The 27,473-nt window shown below is 27.0% G+C and overlaps 1 protein-coding gene across 1 annotated transcript in view; it reads left to right on the forward strand.

Annotated features, from left to right (window-relative positions):
- LOC129963478 (probable chitinase 10) overlaps positions 1-27,473 on the forward strand; it is an 88,176-nt gene that overhangs the window by 31,866 nt on the left and 28,837 nt on the right. Inside the window, exons 2-3 of the mRNA XM_056077885.1 lie at positions 22,345-22,414; positions 23,946-24,209. Coding sequence (XP_055933860.1) covers positions 22,345-22,414; positions 23,946-24,209 — 334 coding nt within the window. The remainder of the gene's footprint in view (positions 1-22,344; positions 22,415-23,945; positions 24,210-27,473) is intronic.

The raw sequence follows: 27,473 nt of genomic DNA on the forward strand, positions 1-27,473 counted from the left end.
TGATGAAACAGGTTGCAAAGTGTTTACTTTTTGAGCAAGATGAAGGGCAAATGTAGAATGTATTGATATATGAACCTAAAATGACATTAAATTCTATTTCTTACGCTCTATTTAAACAAAAAAAGAATAATTTAATTTTAAATTAGTAAATGATTCCAAACCTGAAAGTTTTAAAAATTAAATTGTAATAAAAAAGTTTCTAAAAATACATTTCTGTTTATTGAAGGATATATATTATTACTGTAGCAAATAATATTACATCAATTCCCATATCACTATCATCAAAAGTTTTGAAAGCTGATATTCTGATAGTAAAAATATCTTTGGACAAAAAAAAGGGAAGTGGGATTTAGATATTGAATTCCATTAAATATCCAAAAACAAACTTATCAACTTCTTTTTACCCGTAATAACTTCTTGCATCGCTTATTTTAATAGCAGATAAACATTCCGTTCTATTCTCAAGGAAAATCTGTTAATGCCATAAAAAATCCCGTAATGAGAAATATTTTGAATAATTCAGATTTCGTGGTTTCCAAGAGTAATGTATTCTCAGAAAATGTAAATAAATCGTAATCTCATTCTTTAGACAATAGGAAAGTGCTATTAACATAATATTATTCAATCCATTAGCCGGAATCGAGATTCGAAACTTAGATAGTTTTGTTCGAAAATATTAATTTATTTTTTAATATGCAGGCGAAGGTGAACTGGCGTGATGGATGGGTCAAAGATTTTAAGAAGATATATCAAAACGTCAAGATTTTAATAAATGTTTATAAATTAGAAAATATTACAATGTAATCATCAATTCGCAGCAATCTTGCATTCAAATTAAACATTCCAGATACAAATAGCTTGTTTTAATACAAGCATAAACTCTAGCACAGAAAAATCATAATATATATTTGAAAAAGCAGGTACCCCACTGAGTTCATCAATTTAACAGAGATTTTATCTCTGTTAAATTCTACCAAAATATATAATATTATTCCAAATTATTTTAAACAAAATTTTCTTCATTTCTTTCAGTCTCAGTGAAAAGAAAAATGTTTACATTTCATCCTATTCGAGTAAATAGGCAATTTTTCGGTCTAAAATTATTTTTGGCATATCTTGAGTGATTCGCCGAATAGAGCGTTTGCACTTCTTCTTATTTATGCAAATTGTGGGAAAAAGATTAAAAGAAAATTATTTGAAATTAAAAAATTATAAAAGCTCAATGTTAAATTTCTCCTGTATAAATAATAAATTTTAATGATTTCTCGGATTTTGCAAAAAATAATGAAACATTTTCAGCAAATTTACTTTCACAAAAAATCAGCACTTTTAATACAAATCAGACTTAATTTGAATTATAAAATAGGATAAAACTGTTTTTCATAGTTTTTGTAAGATTTTTATTAATTATTAATTATTCAAAAATAATGCATGCAATTTTGTTGATTCGAAGAAAAATGGGATCATTATATTTAAACTCATCCCATGGTGCTGATAATATTATATTTAAATTTATCTAATGTTACGGTGCTGTTGACATTATATTTAAATTAATCCAATGGTATTGGTTTGATTTTCTAATCCATTGCGCGACTTTCAGAAAGAAAAGCAAACAACACAAGAGTAAGATAATTTATATTTTGTCTTCTAAATTTCTAAAATGAAATGGAAATTTCTTTTATATGATTCAAAGACTGAGATTACAATCGTTTAAAAATTCCCATGAAAAACTGATTCCATTTAAACATTAAAAATTCATTAAAAACCGTTTGTTGTTTTCCGTTAAAGTGAAGAAACTTCTTATAAATGGCGTACATTACTTACATGTGACAAAATTATCATTAAATATGACCCTTAAAATTTCTCTTTTGGTATTTTTCTTGCAATTACCCATTTAAAATTATCTGAATCTTTAAGAAAATTCTTTTTGAAAGAACTTGGAGTTTTTATTTTCAAATTTATTCACCATTCATGAGTTTAAAATCGCTAATTTCTTCTAAGGATATCCTATAATTTCCAGATCACGAATCGGCACGCTTGAAAAGTCTGAAAAACTCGCTAAACTTGTTTTACTTATTTTTTTACTTCGTAGCTTTCATGTATAGTGATTTCTAATTCTTAATATAAGGTCACGAATTTTTAGAGCTTTCTCTAGCTTTTCGTTGTAAAATGTCAGTGATTCTTACTCTCTGCAAAAGATCATTTAGAAAAAAACGCCAATTATAATATAATGAAGTTGCTCTGCCTCTTTTCCCCAAAACAATCAAAATAGATACATTCCATTGAATATCTGCTTCAACAAACCTCCGAAAATGATCTCCGCGAAACTTTCTCTCAGGCTTTCTAAGTGTGATCATGTTTTTATTAATCGTACGCCTTTATAGAAAAATAGTTACGAAAACTACTATAAAATGCGATCTTTAGCGATTTCCCTTGATGTTTTATCACATGGGCTCTGGTTTATACACCAGAAAACCGAATGTGAATTTTGAACTTTTTTTAGACCGATTAAAACTAAATTTGGGGTATTTTTCCCTTAGCCGGGCGCAAATGTCTCCATTTGTGAACCAAGCGCGAATTTGGAGTAGGAAATTTGGCGGAATTCTACATTATTTGGCGATTTTTCACTTGCGCCCGGCTAACGGATTGTGAACCAAACGCGAATTTGGCGTAAGAAATGTGGCGGGATTTTGCATTATTTGAAGATTTTTCGCTTGCTCCCAGCTAAAGAAAACGTGCCAAATTTTAATACTGAACTACAATGTAGGCTCAAAATTGCATACCAAATTTCATATATTTAAGTCACATTTTTGAGTCATCACGTTTACATACTTGTGAAATTATCGTCAACTTTTTGCCGAATTTGGTTCCCAATTTTATACATATTTACACTTTAATTGTTTAATATGTGTACGGAATTTTATTCATCTAGCTTTTGTATTATGTATTTAACGAGTTAATTTATATTCGAATAGCTAGACATACAGATTTCCTCTGCATAGATTTTATTCCCTTTTGTAAAATCATAAAGCATCCCTCTATCTGAAAGCATTTTTTCATGCTATATATATATATATATATAGCCATTCTTACCATTATATACTTATTTGCAAGTAAATTAAATGTTACGTAATAAAAATATAGTTTAAATTTTGCAAAATATTACGTACATCAGATGATGGTATAATTTTCTTCTACGTCATCTTAAGAACATCAAAGCATCCATAGTAATTAATACATCTATTTCTTCACTTCTAAGCTATCGTAATCTGCAGGTATAATTATTAAGGCTTTGTTTTTTGTAGGATAGACCTGTTAATAGAATTAAATCAACAGAATTGAAGGATATTGAATAAATGGCTGAAGATTTTTTAAATATGAATAAATAATTAAAATAAATTCAATGTAGTGACACTAATATCTTCAAAAAAATCTGTGCGAGAAAACAAATTTTATGGCATTAGAAAGTTAGTAATCTGGATGTGGAGTTTTTCTTTCCATTTGGAAGAATCCCACTTTGAGACTTGATATTATTCAATATTCATCATGCATGTGTAATATTGCATACAAAATCTACAGAATATTGCAAAATTTCATATGCTGCTGTGGAACTTTTCAGAAATAAGTATTGGAATGTCTTCTTCAGCCAATAAAGAAAATTATTAGGATCTTTCCAATCTTCTTATGTAACCTCATAATGGATTAATGACCAAACTAAACCATCACAACTTTTCTATTCTTTGCTATGTGAGGTTAAATATTCTATGTAAAATTACTGCTTTTTATAAAGGAAATTATAAAAGCTTATAAGTAAATCTGATTCAAATGAACAAAAAGGAAAAGTATTTTATTTTAATCAAATAAACGAAAGACGTGAAAAACGCAAGATAATGGAAACAAATTGTGCTTACATAATACGTATATGGAATGCCCTGTGACAACATAATACCGAAATCTACTGTGATTTTGCAGGAAGTAAATGAATCTAAGCCACAGTAGGGCATAAGACAGCATCTAATTGATAATGCAAGAATTAGACAAGACTAGTTTTCTTTCTCAGACATTCAGATGATTATTAACTTATCAATGACACATCTCAAAATTTGCAACAGCCTTAAAGTATTTTGATAAACTCATCAGCAAACGATTACAGACGTTCATCTTCCTGCCGACCTCGTTGTTCGAAACATGTGGGTTGAAACTTCTCGGGCATCGACCTATGAAATTGAAAGCACACGCCGGTGCAGCCAGTATCTTGTGCTAGCAGCAGATCCTTTATCACAGAGGACCACCGCCGAAAGAGATACAAAGAAGCAATACACAAAACTGAGCTACTTTTTTGACAGGAAGACACCGGCGGGCATTGAGCGATGCAAAATAGATTGAACCTTTCTCCTTTTACAGTCGGAACAAAAACGATGAGGAAATTGAACTCATTCACTCCTTGTGCTTCAACAGCGTGACTTTTCTTTGTACACACGTGTAATTTTCGGCCCACATTCATTGTTATTCATTTACGAAAGATGGCGGGAGAGGGAATCACGAGGAAATGCTAGCTGATAATTAATGTAAAATTAGAATTTTGTTAAACTTTTACGAGAAATGGTATTAGAAGGTAAATTGCATCAGATATCATTTTACTCTCTAAGTCTGCACGATTTTTTTATTATTCATTCACTTAAAAGTTACTTTTTGACATCTAGATAAATATAATGCTGTTAATTGCTTCCGTATTGAAGAAAGCGATTAGATTTTGTCTGCTAAAAATTCCTACCTATTATTTTGTGCGTCTGTGTATGGTACAAAATAAAATCATTACTGGCACACATGTTTCATTACAGTCTTTATGAAGAAGGCATTACAAATGGTATAAATAGTCTATTGGGGAAACAAATTAACTAAACGTCACCTCTATATGAACGACATTTCACGTTATGCTAACATTATTTTTTAATTTTTGCTTTATTTTCTTTGTTTCATATGTTTTGGGGGTTTATATTAATCATATCTCTAAGCATTTCTTCATCTATTTTTATCTAAGAGCAAGAATACATTTTTATAATTGCAAATACAAAATTATATGTAGAAAATATAAGAAATCAAACGCAAAAAAAAATTTCCTAAATAACAATAAATAAAAAAAAATGTTTGTTCCTCATAAAATATTTCTATATAATAATTTTTGAAGAAGATAAATATATTATGCTAGTTATTATTAATAGTGTGATCTGCAACAATGGCATAATTACAAATTTTAATGGTCAACTCTCATAATTAATAATTATTACTCCATCCGGAATTAAAACTCATTTATTTATACGGAGATCTCATATTCTTAATTGAAAGATGCCTAAGCAGTTGCTATTTTATAGGAAAATTGCTGTGACATTATTTCTTGTGAGTATTACAAGTGAAAATGAAAAGTGTGTAAAAACATTCATAATGATTATTCAAAAATGTTTGTGCGCGACTTTTTTTAAAAAAATTAACAAATTTATTAATGAATTTATAAAAAAACATTCATCGATATTTAATAGTTGTTAATATCGATAAAGCCATAAATATTTTGAATATTTTAACTCTTAATCCTTAATATTAATCATGAAAAGGTTACTATCAGAATTATTAACGTTTTGTATTTATTTGGCTCAGTGATTCTGAAAAATGCTAGACATAAAATTCTTTTGATTTCTTTTATTTTTATTTGACCAATTAAATTAATCAAGCATTAATAAAAAGATTTGTGTTTATAACTTGCGAAAACCAGATTTGTATCACGAATTTATTGCCTAAGAATAAATCCTTTTCCAAAGAATAATTAAATTTGAGTTTTGATAAAATACATGCAAATACTTTTTTTTTCTTTCTGAACAAATATTATGTATTTGTGGCTGAAACTTTTAAAATAATATTTTCTTAAAAAAGAAAAAAAATTCTTAAATTTAAATTTGCTCTTTTAATTTAAATTTCAAATAAATTCAATTTTTGAATGGCTACTAAGTTCTTTTAATAAAACATTAATAATTTTCATTAATACTGATAAACATTAATAGTTTGGCATATGCAGTAATAAATGATAGATTTATTTTATTAATTAATTACTATTATTATAACATCCAGACTTATTTCAAGCAAAATGATGAAATGTTTTAAATTAATGAAAATTAAATGTTAATTAAATATTAAAATTTAATGTCTTTTACGTGGGATTCTAGGAATAAAGCAGTTTATAAATACAAGCACTTAAGTCTGTATTTTATCCGTTATTTGAAATTCATTTATATTCAATTATTTGAAATATAATTGTGAGTTTTACTGAAATGCTATGATTTCATAATAAAATGATGTTATTGTAAAAATTACATTTTCATATTATTTCTATATATTTCTATTTTCTCGCTCTTTTTGATAGCTGTTTTATAAATCCAGCAATTATCAAAAAGTGTTAAAGATTTATATCTTCAAAAAATTCAGATTTTGCTATTAGTTAGTAGAATTTACTACAAAAAGTCAATTTTTCCATACAGTTCGAACACAGATTATAACCCATTTTTTTAATTTGTTTTCGATAATATCTTACCACCCTTTCAATAGAAACTAGGCATAGTATTTCTGAAATGTACTTTAAATCCAATTCAAATCTGATTATACTTTATAATTCAAACATAAAAGCAGCATGCCATCCTCCAGTGGGCATGTTGTTCTGGGTTGCGCACGTGGCTTACAGGTCAAGGAATTACTTCGAAGAAGACTTCCGCACTCGAGCATGCCTTTTGATGAAGGATGAAAATATTTGAGCCGCTTTGCTGCACCCCATGAAGCACTCACGACGGATGGGAATCGTAAACAGGCGAAGAAATTTGCTAATAACATCTTGTCGACGATTACACGTGGCATTAGATTGCCTTTAGTATCTTCGAAATGACACTGCTGAGCGTAAGTGGTTCGCTGTAAAAATTAAATACATGTCTTTCGTTTCTGCAGAAGGTACTAATTATAATCAACAGGTGAAAGGAGGTCGCTACAGAAATGAAGAATGTTTTAAATGCTTAGGAAAATGCTCAGTGTTTTGGAAAAATTAAAAAAAAAAATTATTACATCTTGTTATATTGACTTAGTCGCCTTTGTTAACTGGCTGATTCGCCGAGATTATTAGTTACTTTCAATTTCAATTAAATCTCTTATGTTTAACTTGATATTTGTGATTCCCTTAAAAACTTTGTTTTAAAGCATTATATTGTAACAGATATTAGAGCAGTATTATTTTAATAGCTTTACTCTATTATATTTATAGAATGGACGCACCTTCCTAATATAATCAAGTCCAATGACAACAAAGTGACGTTAAAAATAATTTTTTTCGGTTACTATATCTTCTAATAGCGCATCGTCTTTTGCTGTACTATTATTTCATTTTCTGATTCCTCATGTAAACTGTGCCAATAATAAATAGGATTTTCCACCCTTAGCTTTCAAAAATGAGGCAAAATAATACTCTTAAATAAACCAAAAGATGACAAAAAATATTAAAATTTCTTTGTTATATTGAGAAATATCATGAATTAAGCAAAAACATACTTTAAATTTTTTTCAAAAAATAAGAAAAAAAACTGCAAAATATTTAAATGGTTTCAGTTATTAAAATAGTGTAAATGTTCTCTTTTGTAATAATATTTTGGAAGTTAACGTAGGAAAACGCCAAAATCTCAGCTTTTAATTAACTAAAATTCAAATATATTTTTCGTGCTTATTCCCATTTTATACAAATGTAGCTTCTTTCATATAGTAATGAGCGTCAAATTACTATGTAATTTTTTTAAAATATCTGCAATTTCCTTCATTCTAAGTTCAGATAAATATAAAGTATTTATTTATTTTTGAATTTATTGTTCTTTTACATGCTATGGGGAAAAAATCGAATTTGAAATATTTTTTCTTAATTGTTTAAAACTAAAATCACTTTTTTAAAGTATTGAAGATAGTCATCCTCAAACACTTCCGTTAAATGAAAAGAATGCCGACTCAATATAATTCTACATGGTAACAGATTACTTCTATAAATCAGCATAGACGCAATAATGTGACATAGTATTGCGTTAATCTTTATCTTGGAGCCATTTCCCAATGGAGGTTATTTTCCTTTCACTGGTGATTTAAGTAAGGAAACATGTAAGGCACAGTAGATAAAAATTCTTTCATACCTGCCCCTTCCTCCTTCTCCATCACCAAATCATGTCAAAATTATTGCAAAATATAAACGGTAGTAAAAGCTCGTATTGTCAAGTAATCCGACCCCAGAATATCTTATCTTAAAATTCCATAACATTTTCCTTCTCACCAAGAATACTGATTTTCTTGTCAAATATCTGAGGATAGTTCATATTTATTTAAAGACCATATAACTTTTCTTCGTCTCCTCATTTCCTGCAGCAAAAGTTTCAGTCTGAAACATGAAAGAGAAAAAAGAAAAGAAAAAATTTCTACTATTTCACTATTGCTTTGAAAGACAGCTACTTTGCATGCTTTCACGCATCAGCGAATACAGATTGGCTATTCGTGGAAAAATAATAACGAAATAAACGCGATAGAGGGAAAAAAAGAAATGAAAAAAAATTTATACCGTTTCTTGAAAACGGGGTCAAATTTGACTTTGCAAATGAACATGATCGAAAACTTCAGATAAGTCGCTACACAATACTTCCTAAAATAATAAACTTCTCAATTTATTCGTCAAAGTGCCGTATGGAATGGTACGGAATAAAAAAGGAGTAAAAATGCATTGAATTTACAAGGTGTGTCAGTACCAAAATCGAGAACACTTAGAGCCACGTGATCGGTGGTGACCTTGTAAACCAACAACGCCCAAATATGCAGTCGCACAACAGCTTTTGCAACGGGATTTTGGTTAATGAATATTATATAGAGACAGCTATATTATCAAGGTGGAGTCATGTTCTGACTTTTAGTTTTCAATACTCCCATGTGTTTCAAGTGTGACTGGACGGTAGCTAAGAGCAAAGAGTTTTCGGTAAGGGCAATCCAGTTATTTTAATTTCTCGTCGTTAATGCATGCATGCTGCAGGTCTTTAAAGGTCTCGGTTAGTCGTTCATGTAATTACTAGGCAAAAAACCATAAATAAATAACGGGTATAAAGTTGGAAAGAAAAAAAATGAATTTTCATTCTCTTGGTTGGAAAATCCACATTACTTGGAGTCAGTCAGTCACTGGAAATCATGGAATCTTAAGAAAAAAAAATTCGTTTATAATTTGAAGCATTTTATATTAAGATCATTTTATTTTAATTCTATTTAAATCTAAATGATAGCAGAAGTTTTTCAGTGGTTATAACGGCATTATTTAAATTTATTGATAACAATTCCTTAACAACAATTTAATTGAGACTTTTATTATCAGAATCTCCATGACTAAATACGCATATCAGACACATGTTTTATTAGATATTTGGAATTTTTTGAATAGGAATATGGAATTTCAGATCACCCAATGTTGAATGATAAGAGTACAATTTGAACTCTTTGCTTCCTCAATCAATAATGTCCATCAAATGCCCAAAAATTAATTATATATTTTAATAGAAAAGGAATCCAGACAAAAGCTTACATTGGATCTTTTAAAATAATTATTGCCTTGATAGCAGTAATTTAGAAGTATTTTAAACTTGGAATCTAAAAAGAGGAGGACATTTACTGCCAAAATACAAATTTCATGACTACTATTGGTATACATTTGTCTCAAATAGCAAAATCGGGTAAAAAAAATTTTTATCTACGAATTTTTGTAAATGACCAGATGATTGTTAGAGGACAATTTAGGAACACTTTGTTTTGTACAAAAAAATTCCGAATTCACAGTGTTTTGAAAGAATTAGATTTGCAAACTATTCATATATAAGAAACAAAGCTATCAATTTTAAAAATTTAAGAATTAATTAAAAGCCATGAGAATTTTTAATATTAAAACATTTAATTTCAATTAATACAATAATTTAAAAATGATTGCATTAATTATATTCCAATTAATATACGAAAAATAACACAAAGGTTTTGCATTCGCTGCATTTTACGAAATGTGGGCGATTCATCAATTTTTGTACATTAAAAGAAACTCCATTGGGGTGTTTTATTAAAGTGCATTGCTTGGAAATATTCTAAGTTTGGCGACGTCTGACATATAATACGATCACTACTATGCCAATAATACCTTTTAAGCACTTTATAAACGAAACGATTGTTTTATTTTCTCTATTATTCTCCATATATTAAGTTTAAACATAATTTGAATCGACTAAAATATTTGAATAGATTATTTAAATGGATCTTCACGTTTTAGATGTATCTGAGTCCGTAAAGTACTTTATGTAATTTGTTTCTGAGTCGATCGGTCAGTTTTTCTAGAATTCGACAACCAAAATTGAAATGAGTTAGATGAAACAAATTTGATACATTGTCTTATCATCAGAATTTTGGACTCTACCAAATTTAAAATAAAATTTTTAATAGTTGGATCGTGTATCCATCGTTTATTGTATAGGTGAAAGAGGTTGCTCAAAAAAAAATTACAGCAATTAATATAGTTGTATAAGAGAAATAACATTTCCGCTGGCTAGGTTTTCTTTAGTAGCAGGAACTTTAAACATTATTTTTTTTTCACTTTTTCCTTTTGCAAGAGTTTTACTTTGTAGTCTCCAAAAGGCCACGCTTGTCTCGTCTCTGGCGATTAATCTGTCTTTGATCTATCGACTATAGTAAGGGTGAGCAACAAGTGTTGCAATTGTTTTGAAAAAGAATACGAAAATTCAGATCATTTACTGTTAATTGTATGAGTCTCTAACTTTCTTTATTTATTGTCGCATATGTAAACGTATGTTTTATAATTGCACTTTATAATATCATGGAATATGGATTAAATTTGCGCGTATAAGTATCATGGAAGTTCACAACCGATGGCTTTCTTATGCAAATGTTTTATTTTTTATGCATGAATTTATCATTTTTTTTTTACTGAAGAGCTTAAATATCTGAATAAATATTCCAAATATTTCGAAAGATAATCCTGTAAAGTGGGATAAAAAAATTGTTTTTAAATTATTCTGCTTGTTTCTGCGATTTAATAAAAAAATTTTATCAATAATAAAAATGAGGAAAATTTTAAGTTTTTTAAATTTGTAGTTTAGATACAGAAAAATTCCAACTTTTTCCCTGTGCTTATTACATGAAAATATTTATGTTATAAAGTAGGTTTTTTAAAAAATTTATATAAACCTTTAATAGAATGCCCGAGAGAAAAAATTACCAATTCTATCTCTAAAAAGATTTAATTTCCAAAAACTCCGCTTCCATTCTTTCAAGGAAATATTTTATTTCGATTACATAAAGATATCACAATGCTTTCTGCAACAATGATGGATTTTTTTCTGTCATTGAAATGATTAAATCAACTTTTTTTATTCCTTCCCTATAGTAATGCGAAAGACGTTTTTTCCCCTTTCAAAGGTTATTTCTTAATACTACATCCGTCACCGATTTTTTAATCGGATTATATAGATTATAATGGAATTCAAATCGGCAACGAAGATAAATTCTATAAATGTTATATTTAAGAGATAATAATATAAATGTTACATTTAAGAGATATTTTTTTAATATCCTAAGGAATATATATTTGTAGAATGTTCATACTATATATTTTTTTATTTTCTTAAAAAAAAAACATTTTTATTTTCTTTATTTCATAATTTTCAGTTTGGGCACTTATTTGTATTTGCAGCATAAAAAGTTCATGAATTCTTTAATAATTTGACTTTTAGATTCTTCAATAATTACATACTGCAGAACATCTCTTCAGTTAATTAAAATTTTCAAAACTGTAAAGAATTATTTCATTTGCTTTGAAATTGTGTATTCTTCTCAAGCATTATTATTTTTATCATTAAATCGGTGCATAAAATTTCTATTTCAAATCTAAAAGTAAATAAGTTTAATAATATCATTAACGTATTAACAAATTCAAAAAAGTATAACTTATTGATAAATTCCGAAATTATTCTTGCTAAAGTTCAAATTCAAAAAAAATTATGGGCAGTAGAACTAGCTGAAAAATAAGTTTCTGGAAAAGATGGTATCTAAATTCTTGAGTCACGACTTAATGTCGAAACTTATCTACTTTAAATCAAATTTATACATTTTAAACATTAATTTAATCATTAACTAATTCTCACATTTTCATGGATTCTTCTCAAAATTTTACAATGAAAAAGAAATTTTGAATAGTAAAATTTCCGAATTAAATAAAAACCATGGTTAGAAATTATCATGCAATTATCTTACCTTAAATACAATCGATACTTAATGCATTAACTTCCTTTTATATTTTTATTTCTTGCAAGTCCAGGATCAAAATAAATCAATTAGAGATTCATTTATTATTATATTAAGGTAACTATCATATGATAAATGCAGTTAAAATACACACTGAAATTGACGTGTCCTACGATAGTTAATAAACTAAATAGATTTATTTTCATTTCCAAATACTCTAAAATATCAATGTTTTGATGTAACCAAAAATTAAACAGCATTATACAGGAGGCAATTATTACTTACTCGCTCTAAAACTTACTTTAAACTGCAGCTTCAATGAAATAAACTTCATCAATGCAGTCTGTTTCTGGCTTCATGTATATAATTTTCTCTATACTTGTCATTGAAGCCCTCAGAAAATATCCTTTAAAGTAGCAAGATAAATTCAATCTTTTTTTTCTTACTTTATTAATATGCCATTCGAAATCATAATCTAATTTCAGTGTAATTATAAAAGGAACTACAAAATTTTAAGAATCAAACTGTATTCCATAATCTTTTACATTCATTGCACATTGGTAACTAAAAAAAGAAATAAAAACGAAACTGATTTGCAATTCTAATATGCCATCCATTAACAAAAGGCAATAAAAAATAAATAAAATATGAAAAAAATATCTGAAGTCAGCCATTGCAAAAGAGGCAAATACCTCAAACCTAAAAAAAAACTATCACACACTACATAAAATAACTCAAACAGTGAATATGTGTGCTCTTAGTCAGTCATTTAAAAGAGTAAAACATGATTGATGACTCGTGGTCAACATTTCACGGAAGCTAGATCGCTTGATATACTTCAAATGCAGTTTCTATTGTTTTAAAGCTATCAAAGCGAGTGGGCTTGGGTCGAGCATAAGTTATGGCTCGTGCCTGCCGGATTGGCGGTGACCTCAAAACGGTTTATGCCTCTTTGTGCTTGTATACAGACCAAAAATTAAATGTCTGTTCTTAAACATTTATTTTTCAATTTTGGGTAAATTATTTTCTTGAAATACATCACTGAAGTGAACCAGGCGCCCTCGTTTAATCGGGATGGTTCCGATTAAAAAAAAATATCCAGGATTTATCCCGAATTGAGATTAAATATCCCGGATTGTCCAGAATTTCGAATATCAGTAAATAATTTATAATAATGATAGATGATTATATTTGATGTTAAAAAAATCAATAAACCGCTCTTTTTTTATTTTATATAGAATAAGTTCATTCTAATATTATTAATCCATACGGATGATTCCATAATAATCCATATGGATTCTATGTAAAATAAGATGAACGTACAGCATAACGTATTTTTAGTTTTTTTTTTTTTTTACACTTTGATAATTAATTAATTTTATATTTTATTTATTTAAAATACATAATTGAAGTAAACTAGTCGGTTAATTTGGATAGGTTAATTTGGGATAGTTGGTTAAATTGTGATAGTTCCGATTATAAAAAAAAATGTCCAGGATTTATCCAGAATTGAAATTAAATGTCTCAGTTTGTCCTGAATTTCAAATACCGGTAAATAATGTATTAATAAAAAAGATTATTTGATTTTATTTTTTTTAATAATAAAAATCTCGTTCTTTTACTTTGTATAGAACAGTGTCACTCAAAGACTATCCATTCAATGGATGATTTTGAACGATGAAAATACCGAAACGTTTTTTTTTTTTGTTTTTTTTTTTACGATTTACTATTTTATAAATTTCAATTAATATTTTATTTATGAATTTATTGAATTCTGTCTAATACGCACAGCATCTAGGTTGAACTCACCAATCAGTTCTGTAGCATTCCGAATTGAAGTCCCAAACATTTTGCTTATGACGTACAGTTAAACTATTCATGTATGCATAATTGATTTTCAATAGATTGCATCTATTAATATAGATTTTACTGATATTTTCATGCATATAAATAATAAGACTTACAATTCCATTCTAAAAATTTCTAAACAAGTGATATTCTTATGTGCATCTGCTCGTCGCAAAAGTTTACGAGAATATTCACATATCTTCTCATTTTATTTACATTTTTACGCACACCTATGGAAGTAAGACTAGATTTTACACTCATTACAATGATACAACATTTTTTTAATTATATTATTGGAATATGCTGGTAAAGAAAATTTTCTTTAAATATTTTACAGAAAGAGATCAATATTATGAGATATGTTTCATGGTCTCGAAAGCAAAGCAAAAGACTTGAAAATCATTTAAAGATACAATATAGGGACTTGTAGGTAACTATTGCAGAAAATCTTATAATGCTCTCATTTGAAACGAAATGATACGATGTTTTAGCTCCAGTAGACCATACCTGCTAAATATATTCTTCACTAATACCTTCATTCTGTATGTCAATGAAATTTAGTGCATTTAGATCTTTTTCACTCGTTTCTTTATATATTTACAAAAGATTTATTCGAAGTTTATCTTCTACTTAGGATTTTAAATGTATTTTGATAGCGTATTGAAATGATTCAACATGTTTTAAGAAAATTTTATTTTCCCTGTCATAACTAATTTTATTCTCGATGTTTTTTGTGCTATCTTCGAAATTTTAAATAAAGCATTTGATAAATCTGTAAAGTAAAAGATTTTTGTTTTATTCCTCTTTTTAGCAAAAGAGGTTAAAGTATTTTTTTATTTTTTAAAAAATCATTTTGTCATTTAACTAGTATATTTTGATCATATCTAAATGATGTTTTTCCCATCCCTTTTACGCAAAGTATTTTTGATACTCTTTCAGTTTATCTCTTCAGTTTTTGATACTCTTTCAGTTCTTGATGTTTTATCAATCTTTTTTGTTCAAAGTATATTTCAATTATGTTTATTCCATCATTTTTATGCAAAAGTCCAAAAATATAACTATTTTAAAGCGTTTTCCAGAAAAGTCATCCCGAACATAGTCACATACCGTAAACTATTTTATACGTATTTTTGTGTCTGAAATAATTTGCATTTAATTAATGGGTGTAATCTGAAATAATAATGGGTTTTATTTCTTACTCATTTAAGTATTACCAATTGGCAAATTCATCGTAAACAATTCTATTCTGCACAAAAATGCAACAATAACAAAATTCAAAGAGGTACTCAGAGAAAACGTTCCACGAAAATTATGCTGAAACAATACTACGATTGCGAGTGTATTCCAAAGAATTTTAATTCCTAGATTGTAATAATCTGGGCAGTTGAATGAAAAAAAATATTTTTTTTTATAAAAAACTTCATTTATTTTGTTTTAATATTCATTATCTACCTACACACATCATTAATACAAATGATAATAAAGGCCAGGATGAAATTAATCATCAACGGAAGATAAAATTGTCGTCTATGACAATCACACCTGACATGAAACAAAGGATATTTATCTATTCTTTTCATTTCCAAAGGGTAATAAAGAACGAAAATTTACATTTCGTCAAACAGCTCAAGACTGAGTACGCCTAACATTCTACACAGTCAATTGCAAAAAAGAGATAAACAATAAAACTCTGGATCTCAACAGAAAATGGGATTTTGGAATAGTTGTGCAAACTTTTAGAGGGGAAAAGGGTATGATAAAAAGACTCAAAAAATCTCAAGATCGTGAAATACTTTAGAGTTCTTACAATTCTGTCCGATATTGGGGGAGGGGAAAGTTTTCTCTTACAACAAAACGTCTGCTTGCCCTACTTGCGCTTTGTTTCAAAATGCTTTAAAAAGTAAGTCGTCTTTGTTGGCAAGATTTTCAGTAGACAATAAAATGCTATTCAGCAAAATAAGTCATGGACATAAAATCTCATGGTCCACGAACCTCCCATGATTATTTGACCTTTTACTGACTTTTTTTTTATCTCATTTAGGATTTGTATTGTATTTCTGAACCGGAATGTGGAATCACGAATTGAATGATTTTTCTTTGCTTACAAATGACACTGAACTGACCTTTTATATGAAAATACAGTTTAAATCTAATGATTCAAATATGCTGGAATAAGAAAAAGTACATGGAAATGTGATGAAAAATTTCAAAACTTTTTGTTCAAAATTCAAACATCGATGTAAGAGAACAAAGAACACATCGATGTAAGTTCAATTCTCAAAAGTTACAATTTTAGAATGTCTCAAAGGACAATGAAGGATTTTATGGATGTACAATTTAAATCTTGATTCAGGTATATTAGAATAAATATAAAAATACATTTTGTTCAAAATTCAAGCTGAGTTCAGATTCCGGAAATTGAAGAAACTGAAGAAACATAGTCGCAAAGAACATTGAACCAACTTTTTATTTGAAAGTAAATCTAAATCCTATAATTCGCGCAAACTGATAAAAATTGAATGAAAATGTAATAAAACATTTCAAGATTTCTTTTTATTCAAATTTCAATGGAAGTTAAATGTAGCAATTTTATTTGCCAACGTTTATGTAAAAGTACAGTTTAAATTTCATGATTCGACTGTCCTGAAAGAATAGAAAATAATATATAGAATTATAAAGAAAAATCTGTACACTTTTTGTTCAAAGTTCAAAACATATTAAAGAGGCTTACTTCTGGAAGTTAATTTTTGTAGAATGATATCCGTGCTTGAATTTAGTGCAATTTATTATTATGATTATTCTGAAATTATAAAGTCATAAATTAATCCGTGTATCAAACTTATTCAACAAAAATTAATCATCTTAATATTGTAATCATTAACCCTATAATTCAAGAATCTACATTAATAAATTTCAATATTATATTTGTAGCTTTTGTTATAGTCACATTATTAAGAGTTTCTTTTTTAAAAAATCATTAAATAGTACGCATTTAATATGAACTTTAAAAATGTGCTTCTATAACTAGTTAAAAATCTAATTTTGCTACATTGGTATCATAAATTTTATTTAATGCCATATTGCTTTTATTTATTAGATTTTGAAAAACTGTATTAATTACCATAATTTACGCTTAATTTATGGCATGAATTAATTCTGATATTCAATATATAAATGAAAGGTTCGCTGATATATCTGTGGAATATGTAAGATAATCTCAGATTACTGATTTATATTCTGAAAGATTGTAATTTAAATACAGTAAACCAAAAAGTTATTAGGATAATTATTGAACTTTTGAACTAGTTATGATTGAAAGTCATACATCAGTATCTGTTATTGTTACTCTGGCCATAAGAATAAGGTCACCAAAAATAAACATTAGCGAGGAAATTATTTAAAATCCATTACCAAAGCTCATTTACCTAAACATTAAGCTAACAAAATTAGTATTAATATTATGGAAGCCTGCAAGGACAGATACACTAGTTACTTATCTAATACCCTTATTTGCTATTTAATTACCACATTTTTATCTCGCGTTATATAATTAAGTTCTGTTAAGAAAAGAATAGCTCAATTAAAAAAATGGAATATAATGATTCCGAAAGGTTGGGAAAAAAGCCATAATTTTTATCCCATAGGAACATCAAATATCTCTCATAAAATGAATGGTTATATTTATTTGCATTACTTTTTATTAGTTACATTTACTTAACTGGATTTTATTTTGTAATATCAGGATACTTGCTGACAGAATAAGCATACGGTAGAATAAATCATTCTATCGGCCATATTATAAGGATAGAATTTCCAATTGTGTGTTCATTTATCACCGATTTATCGATAATGGTCGCCGTCTAAACAATACCTCATATTTTTTAGTGTTATCAAGAAAGAAAATTTCTATAGTAACAGTTATTTTCTTTTATATCATTTTATGTCATAAGAAAGAGGTCACATACTTCATAGATAGGAAATTTTGTTATTTGTGTTGCATTGTTTTTTTCTTATAATAGCATATTACAAACAATGACGATTTATGAACCGAAAATATTCAAATAGTAGGCATTATATATCTATATGAGCTTGCTAATATGAGATTCATTTTTCCAGATAAAAAAAAATGTTTTATATGATTCGTGTCTAATTTCTCTCAGATTTTAAGATGTAAAATCCACAATATTAATACTATTATCTTATTTATATAAATTCAATCGTTGTGATGTTGGTTTAACTCCTTTCGACTTTATTATATGCTTAAACAATGCAACAGGAGTATTTTACCAAGAATAGATTTGCTTTACGTTTAACTGAGAATTGGATATACATTTTGGATCTCTCTCTTTTTACCGATTGCAGTCTATTTTGGACGCAGAATTTATTTTGGACAGAATAACGGTTTTGACATCAAAATCATGTATGAAATTGTATTTACCAAAATTTACAGATTCCGTTTGGTAGATTTAGTTCAAATTCAGACATAAATTTACAATTTCTGTAGCAATCGGAAACTAAATTTTTACAATTGGTTTGTTGAGTTTTTGATTTGTCAAAATCCATCAATCGAATAAACAAATCGATAAATAGACAACATATTGGCAGATTTGATCCTAAATTTTATAAAATATTATAAATTTAGTAATAATTTCATCTTTCACCACATTGCATTTTTCGTTATCATGTTCATATCCATACGGATGGACAGAATGACGGTTTACTCATAAATATACTGCCTTCAAATTCTATTCTTGTCTTTTTCACTCATATACAATTGTAATCTTCAAATTAATTGTTTGGGAAGGTAATTATAGCGATCTAAAAAATGAAGGCCTTCAAAATCTTTCCGAAATAAGTATCGATATTTCCTTATTACAGTGGCATGGTCTCTTGGTATGGTCTATGAAAATGTAAAATTATCTGAAGATGACTCAAAAAATTATAGATCTCTTATTTGGCTTTCATTTGCAGGACTTACAGAACAAAATGAATTTGATATATATGCAAAAATAACTCGTGTATACATATTATAGCAATTTTCAATACAATTTAATAAAATCTACTACAGACTTTATCATTCTCAGTTCATTGCATTTTGTTCTTTTTGGCTGTCTGGTTTTGTTGCTGAAGTCACTCACCTGAGAGGAAATGCATATTTCCATATGTCTGTGTTCCGCATCGAGTACTAGGGACTCGGTTGGGTCAAGGGCCTATGTTCAATGAAATCTTTTTACTGTGAATTCAATTTCATTTTTACTATTCCTTCACAGGATGTTAAATCGGTTATATGACAAATGGCAGGTGTCCTAAATGCCTGCTAGTTATTTTTATACACATATTTTTATGCTAATATTTTTTTACACATCAAATTTTTCATCTGCGCTAACGTATTTGATCCTTACTGCAATTTGCTCTTAATATTTATATTAATAGAAATTTTCTTTTCATAAATAATATTTTTTTTTCGTCTTCAAAATGCTGCATCGTTTCGCCAATGCTCAGTGATCTCTCTTCACAGTCTGAATATTATTACTTTAAATATATTATTTGACTTTGATAGAGTAAATTATTTCTGTTCATTAGAGAGACAAAGAATGCATAAGCTATATGGGAATAATCCCGTTTTAAAATTATATTTCTAATAAATATTCACGTATTTTTTTACAGAACTTCTAAAAAATACTGCTCTTTAGCATTAAAAAATTTTAATGAAAAATTGAGTCGCTTTTTTTTTCAAAAATTAAATCTATGTGTTTAAATTAAATGCATGTTTTGCATAAATAATATTTTGTTTATATTAAAAGGAAAATTTATTATGAGACATTTGTTTAAAAAGTGGCAAAATTATTCTAAATTTAATATTAAAATTTAGGAACCGCACATTTGTGATGGTCGTTTTATAATTTAATATATATTTATTATGTTTATATAAATATGGATTAAAATCACAATAGACATCCATTAAAAAGTACCTTACTATGAATAAATAACAGATTCAGATGCAAAAAATTTTTTCATCTTTTAAACAAAAGTTATTTTAAAATGTAAAATTTCGAATAAATTTTTTTATTACTTTTTACTTTGAACTTGCATAAATAGAAATAATAAAAAAATTATATTGTTAAATATTTTTGATTGAAAAATTTTAGTTGATAAACTGTGCAGTTAAGAGACAACTTAAATCGGGCGTACTTACATATTAACCGCATGCCATCGCTTAATCGCTAAAGATGTCATTTTTTTTTTGCAACTAGCAAATAATCACCAAATTAGCAAACATAATAATATTTAAAATTTGATTATGTTCGCCAATGAGTTACAATTAAGCCCAATAGTATGGACATAAGATTACGCCAAAAATTCGCCAGTGGCGTGAGATTAATACACAAGTACCAAAATATGAATAAGTTTTTACAATCAAATCCAACTACGTAAGAAATCAGAAAAAAATTAATTCGTTCTAAGATAACGCTTATTATCAGAACAGTTTTTAAAAATTAGTTTTACTTCCTTAAAAATTTATTTTTTAATTAAAAATATTGCTGTTTATATGTAATAATGTAACAGAGAATAACAGAATGAATGCATTAAGTATCACATGGCCATAAGTATATTTGATGTAAACAAAAGGCGAAAATACTTTTGCTTTATAACAAACCCCTAGTTTTAACCAGTAAAAGAATTATTTTTCATTACGGGGTAATTGCCTACTTATTACCTAGAATAAAAAAAAATCATTTTCAGACATAGACCATTTTACCATAATATGCTATTTCACTTACAACTAAATTACAAGCTCCTCTTCATAGTTATTACATTTGCAACTAACAAGTAGGCTTATGATGAAAAATTTTCAATCCGCAAAATGTTAATTAGATAAATTCTAATAATCTGATAATTTATTGAAAATGAACCAAATCGTTATCAAGTAACTACTCTATTTGAATAATGCAAAATAAATGTTAAAGACTTGTATGCCATCTCGCCTTGTAATCAATATTCGAATATACAGTGGCAAAATTTAAATAGCAATAACTAAATTATCGAGAAAAACTTACTACAAGAATTTGAATTAACTTTTAGAAAGCAATAAAATAAAAATTTGCATAATTCTAAAAACAGTTCCACAGAAAAAGGAAATTCTTTTTCTCGGAGATCTACTCCAGCTTTCATTGCTGTTGCCAAAGATAACAATGGTATTTGAATTTCAAGGAATTATGAGATACATTTAACCAAAATATTTAAAACCATAAACTTTGATAATTATCACAGATGGCAATAATCATTTTCAATAATAATTATGCCTTACTGGTAAATTCTTTCAGTCGTAGTTTATTGTTTAAAATTTCATTTTCAGGAAAATATTTAGTTTATCAAAAGAATTATGTTAATCCTTAATCATTGCATCAGAAACAATTTCAGAAAAATTGATATCAAATATTGTATAGAAATTAATTAATAATTTTTTTCACGTCTTAAAATTTGCTAGACATTTATTTTTTTCTAACTTCCTTAAATCGCTGAAATTCAATGAAAAATATCTGATATAATAAATTGAAATTATACTGATGTATTTTAATTTGTAAAATTATTTCTTGCTGTGTTTTTTTATTTAGTTTTTATATTATTTATTCTTACTAATTTAAGAATATATGTGTAGTTTTTCAAATTGAATTTCGATTTCGAATGACGTATTAGCTTATTAACAATCCTTTTTAAATAAGAATAATGAGTGACTCAATAAATTAATGAAACAGAATTATCGAATTATGTTTTAAAATAATAATTATACCCGAATAAGCTTAAACAAACATTTGAATTAACTTGAACAAACTTAATTTATCATCTCCAAATAGAAATTTTTTGTGAAATTTATGTTATGTTAAAAGACTGAAGTAACGAAAGGAAATGTTCTTTTATGTTTGTAAAAGGGCAAATAATTATACTTTAAGTAATAATTGTTACTATGGTGTACAATTAACAAGAATATATTTCAAAAAACTTCATTAAAGAGTTTGTTTTTTTTAAGTAACTTTGGGTTTAAATATTTATTTTATCATTACTCAATCAAGTTTTTCTTTTCTTTTCTCTTTTTGTGCTTTATTTATAAATGTATTTATCTTTCATTTTAACTTTATATCTTTTATTTGCTTTCAGGGAACGATACCAATTCTACTTCTATGTTTGTCCGCCTTTTGTCTCTCAGCTCAAAGTAGTCGTTTGACTAGTAAGTACAATTTAATTTAGAATAAAACCCTTTCTTTAACTGTTGAAGTAAGTCAACAACTCAGCTTGAATTAGTTTTTGATATTTAATTTAAAATTTAAATTCTTGATCAAAAAATAAAAATATATTCCTAGCAATTAAGGTCGTTATACAAACGAAAGCTCGAATTTCATTTTTAATTCCAAGCTTTTCTCTTGCTCAAAAGTTTCCTTGATTAGAAAGGCTCACAATGGATATAAAAATTTTTAGTAGTAAACTAAGCTAATTAAGAGAACTTCAGCTCTTTCCACGTGTTCTAAAAAATTCTTTTTAATTGCGCTCTTAATTGTACGTACACATGAAGTAGAAATGAAAACCTTTGACCTTAGAATAGCAAGTAAAGAATTATTCGTTCTAATTAAAGTAATTAAAATTACTGAGATCTGTGGAATATCAAGAATTTGTAGAGAATCTATTTATAGTTATGTTTAAAAAAGCATCCTCTGGCAATAATTAATAATCAATGATTCTATGTTTCTATGAGGATATTCATATTTCTTTTTATGAATAAAGTTAAAATATTTATTTAAAAAATATATAATTTTCACTTTTTTAAAAATTTATGTCCATTTTGTTTGATTACTTTCATTAGTTAATTGAAAATTATATAATATGCATATTTTCTTTTTTATTAGAATATTACAATTCGTCATTTACAACAACAGAATGATCTAACATTAGGATTTAACAAATAATGAAAGCTAATTTTTTTAATAATAAGCAGAAATTATTAAGAGATAAATCTGAAATCTTAATTAATGGCTAACTTTTGAGATATGATTGATATCTTATTATATCTATATAATACCATAATGTTTCTTCTATATTAAAGGCTAAAATGTCTTAAAAAATGTTATGAATATTCATTACCAAAGTATTTTTGGTAATGAATGTACAACCATTTTAGATAAATACTAACTACTTGAAAGATTTTATTCAATACATATCAATAATATTTGCGAAGTACAAAGTATAACAACATATAGTTCGATATTAAAGTTCATAAAGTTTCGGTAATCATATGATTATGATGTCATTTAGATAATCATATGATTATGATGTCATTTAGATAATCATATGATTATGATGTCATTTAGATAATCATATGATTATGATGTCATTTAGATAATCATATGATTATGATGTCATTTAAATTGATTCCTCTCAAACTCGTGTGATAAAATTAAAAGTGATACAACAGCTTAATTTTGTAGTCAACTGAACAATTTGCATGAGAAAACGGAATCTGACTTTACGCTAAAGTTAATATATATTTAAACTTTGTATGCCATCCGTAGAGATATTACATAGATAACATCTGAATTATTTTATTTGAACAAAATAAGAAATGTATATTTAATAATCTTTTGCATTTAGAAATTCTATAATTCTTCTAGATTTTTTTTATTAAAATTTTATTAGAAATGATTCTAAAATCAATCATCATTGTACGGTTTTCTGTTATCGTTTGCTTAAATCTGTTACGTTTTCAGGTACAAAAAGCACAAATTCAAAGAAAATCGTCTGCTATTTCACCAACTGGGCCCAGTACAGACCAAACGAAGGAAAATATGTTCCAGAAGACATCGAACCTCAACTTTGCACTCATTATATCTTCGCTTTTGGTTGGATGAAAAAACACAAGATCTCTTCCTTCGATTCGACAGATGAAACCAAAAATGGAAAGAAAGGAATGTATGAAAGACTGGTCGATATCAAACAAAAGAACAAAGATGCCAAAGTCCTGCTGGCAATCGGTATGTTCTTGTAAATATTCGATTTCATAATAAAATGAAAATGATTTTGAGTTCTTTTGAACATTCATGCGTGATAAAAATAATGAAGAATTTGGTACAAGGTTACAGTAATCCAGCGTTTGTTAATGACTACTTAGATTTCTGATAAAATTTCGAAGTTAATATACCGTAACGAAAATTATATAGCCTTTTACCTAAAATCCATGTTTGGTCCTTGGAATAACTCCGTAAGATAATTTTATTTATAGCGTTTGTTGAATCTTCATGTCAAATTAAATTTTAATTACAGATGAACAAATTTTTATTTATGCTTCATATTAAATGGCAAATTCCATTTTCGCAATATAGGTTTCTGAATCATTTTCATAGCTAAGCATTTGCTTCTGATTCAACAATAGGTTTTAAAATAGCGCCATGAACATGAAATTTTAACATTTTTTAATGTTTTAAAACTAATATTTAAATTTTGAATTAAAAATAAAATATTAGGGCAGCTTTTACGCTAAAATTTAAACTAACTTATTTTCGTATTAGCATTTAATAATCATTTTCAAAAACTTAAAAAATAACTGAATAGCTGTTTAGATATTTTATATATGAGACAAAAATTGAAGTTCGTTGATACTGTCTTTTAATGATAGATTTATTATTTTTAAATGAATTTTACATCTAGCAAAGCTTTAGATATTTCAATGAAGTTGTATGGCACGCTACAGAAATCTATAAATTTAATATAAATGATATTACATCCTTTATGACATCTTTCTCTGTAATAATTCTAGAAAAAAGGAAATTTTAATAATTTGGTTGTTCTTGTGCGAATTATTAAAGAAATATTTTGGCTTGTAAGTAACTCTGAAAATTACAGCTTATATATAAATGAAATTTATTAAATGAGTTCAGAATTTTGCATTGTAAAATAATTATTTAAAATATCCGCCTTGTATGAAGTGCCTGCCTGGCATTCTAATCTGTGGACTACAGAACGGACCACTAAATGGAAAATGTTTGTTTGTTATTTACGAGCAATATAAAACAATTGTTGAGGCTACTCTGAGGTTTTTCTGTTTCGTCAAAATTGATATAATTCTTTATTACGTCAGTGTTTAAATACTATATATGGATTTAACTAAGTGATTAAACTTTACAGGAAATTAATTGGTTAAAAATTGTAGGACAAAACAAACTAATAAATAGTAAAACAATAATTCAGAAATGATAAAATATTTCACTGTCAAAAATTTTTTTAAAGTCTTTAAGATATAAAGAAAGCATTTTCTTTACATCTTTCTTTATTTTTTCTTTTCCTTCTTTAATCTTTATATTTTTCTGAGAATTTTATTATTTTTCCCTTTTGATAAATTGTCTCTCATCCTTTATATTTAGATGAACATACTATATACAAAAAATGCTACAAAAGCCAGCTTTTATAAAACTTAAATTAATTTTAACTTTGTTTAGTATGAAATATTTAAAGAAGAAAGGGCACAACCTGGAAAAATGATTTCAGAATAAAGGAAATTTTATTTTTGAGTCATATTAATAACGAAAATCGAGATTTAATTGGGACGTCTGATAACACTTTAAGACGACAAAGACCATTTTTTTTATTTAATCCAATTTTTAAGACCATATTCTTCAATCGGTTAAAACTGCGTGTGAAAATTCGCTTTTCCTTCATTATCATTTAATTAGTTTTTTTTTAAATAAAAATATTTCAATTTTTTAATATGAGATGTTTGTTATAAATAAGATGAGCCAAATACGAACCATTCAGTAAAAATATCGAGGCTGGTTCCACTCATTTTTCCCTTCTGGTCTAGAATATATAGCATAAAAAAGTAGGATAGAACTGACGATCTACACAAAACAAAAATTTCGTATTTTAAATTTTAAATAACTTTTAGCAAAGTAAATACAATCAAAAATATCTGCAATTCAGGTAATTTGATGGCTGATGATATTCCCACTAATAATGCATCTAAGGGCCATAAATTTCGATATGAAATAAAAATTAAACTGTAACAAAAAGGGGCAGTAATTTTTTGAGATTTCTCTCGAAATTGCAGGGCGGCAACGGCAAAAGAACCATTACTAACGTATCTAAAAGACATGAATTTACATATAAATTAAAAATTTAACAATTAATAATCAATAATCAATAATAAATTAAATAATTAATAGAAAAATAAATTGCATCATGAATTCGAACTTATGGTTGGGATTGAGGAATTGTTTCTTTGATTTCCTTTATGATTTTGGATATATAGATACCCTATTCATAAACTAAATGTAAGTGGTGCTTTTTCATGAGCAGTTATTGTAATTGCCTTAGAGTAGATTATATTAGACGAGTTATAATAAAATCTTTTTTCACTAAAATGTTTTGTTTCTCGACGGATCAAGCATCAATCTATTTTTATATCGAAATTTATTTTCAATCTTTAATATTCGTTATTCACTTATTTAATTTAAAAAAGGTTTGTAAAGTTTTATTGTTGATATATTTCCATTGTTACTTTTGCAAAAAATCATCCTAAATATCTTGGTTTCTGTGCTCGTTCTCGTTCTTTTTTTTTTTTTTTTTTTCATTTATGTTTGTTTGACCCAAATAAACAAACTCTATTAAGACAAGGAACTCATACTCTTTACTGTTCCTTTTTCCTTTATATGTTCACGAAAAGACTATTCGAAAGCATTCTAAAAGATTTCTTTTTGAAGCAGAAGTTCAAACCCGTCAATCAAACGGTGACCCTGCGCATTCAATCTCTCTCATGCTGTAACACTTTCCTACAATGTTTTCACTTCGAATTAGCTTAGACATGATATATTATACAAAGATTAATTCAAGCTTTTGGAAACATTTTTACTGATCTAATACTCTAACTGAATGTAACTTACAAAACTTTTGGACATATTTTTATTAATCAAATATGTTTATCACTTTCAAAACAAAAAGACATGCCATGATAATAAACATACTCAAGAACAATTAGCATGAAAAATTTTTAAACTGCAGTTTATATTAAAAAGTAGATAATGTTTTTTTTCTTCAAATGCATTTACATTAAAATAAGATGGTATGGATATTGATTGAAGCATTTAAAGAAGAGTTATTAAATTAAAATTATTTTAAACACATTTGGAATAAATTTACATTTTTATGAATATTTAATTATTTTCTTTCGTGTGATTTTCTTTGTAGCTTAAATTTATTAATTTCATTTCATTTCAATATTATGATGCTATTTTATTTATCTAAGC

This window comes from Argiope bruennichi, chromosome 3, assembly GCF_947563725.1.
Source record: "Argiope bruennichi chromosome 3, qqArgBrue1.1, whole genome shotgun sequence".
In the NCBI taxonomy this organism is placed as follows: Eukaryota; Metazoa; Arthropoda; class Arachnida; order Araneae; family Araneidae; genus Argiope; species Argiope bruennichi.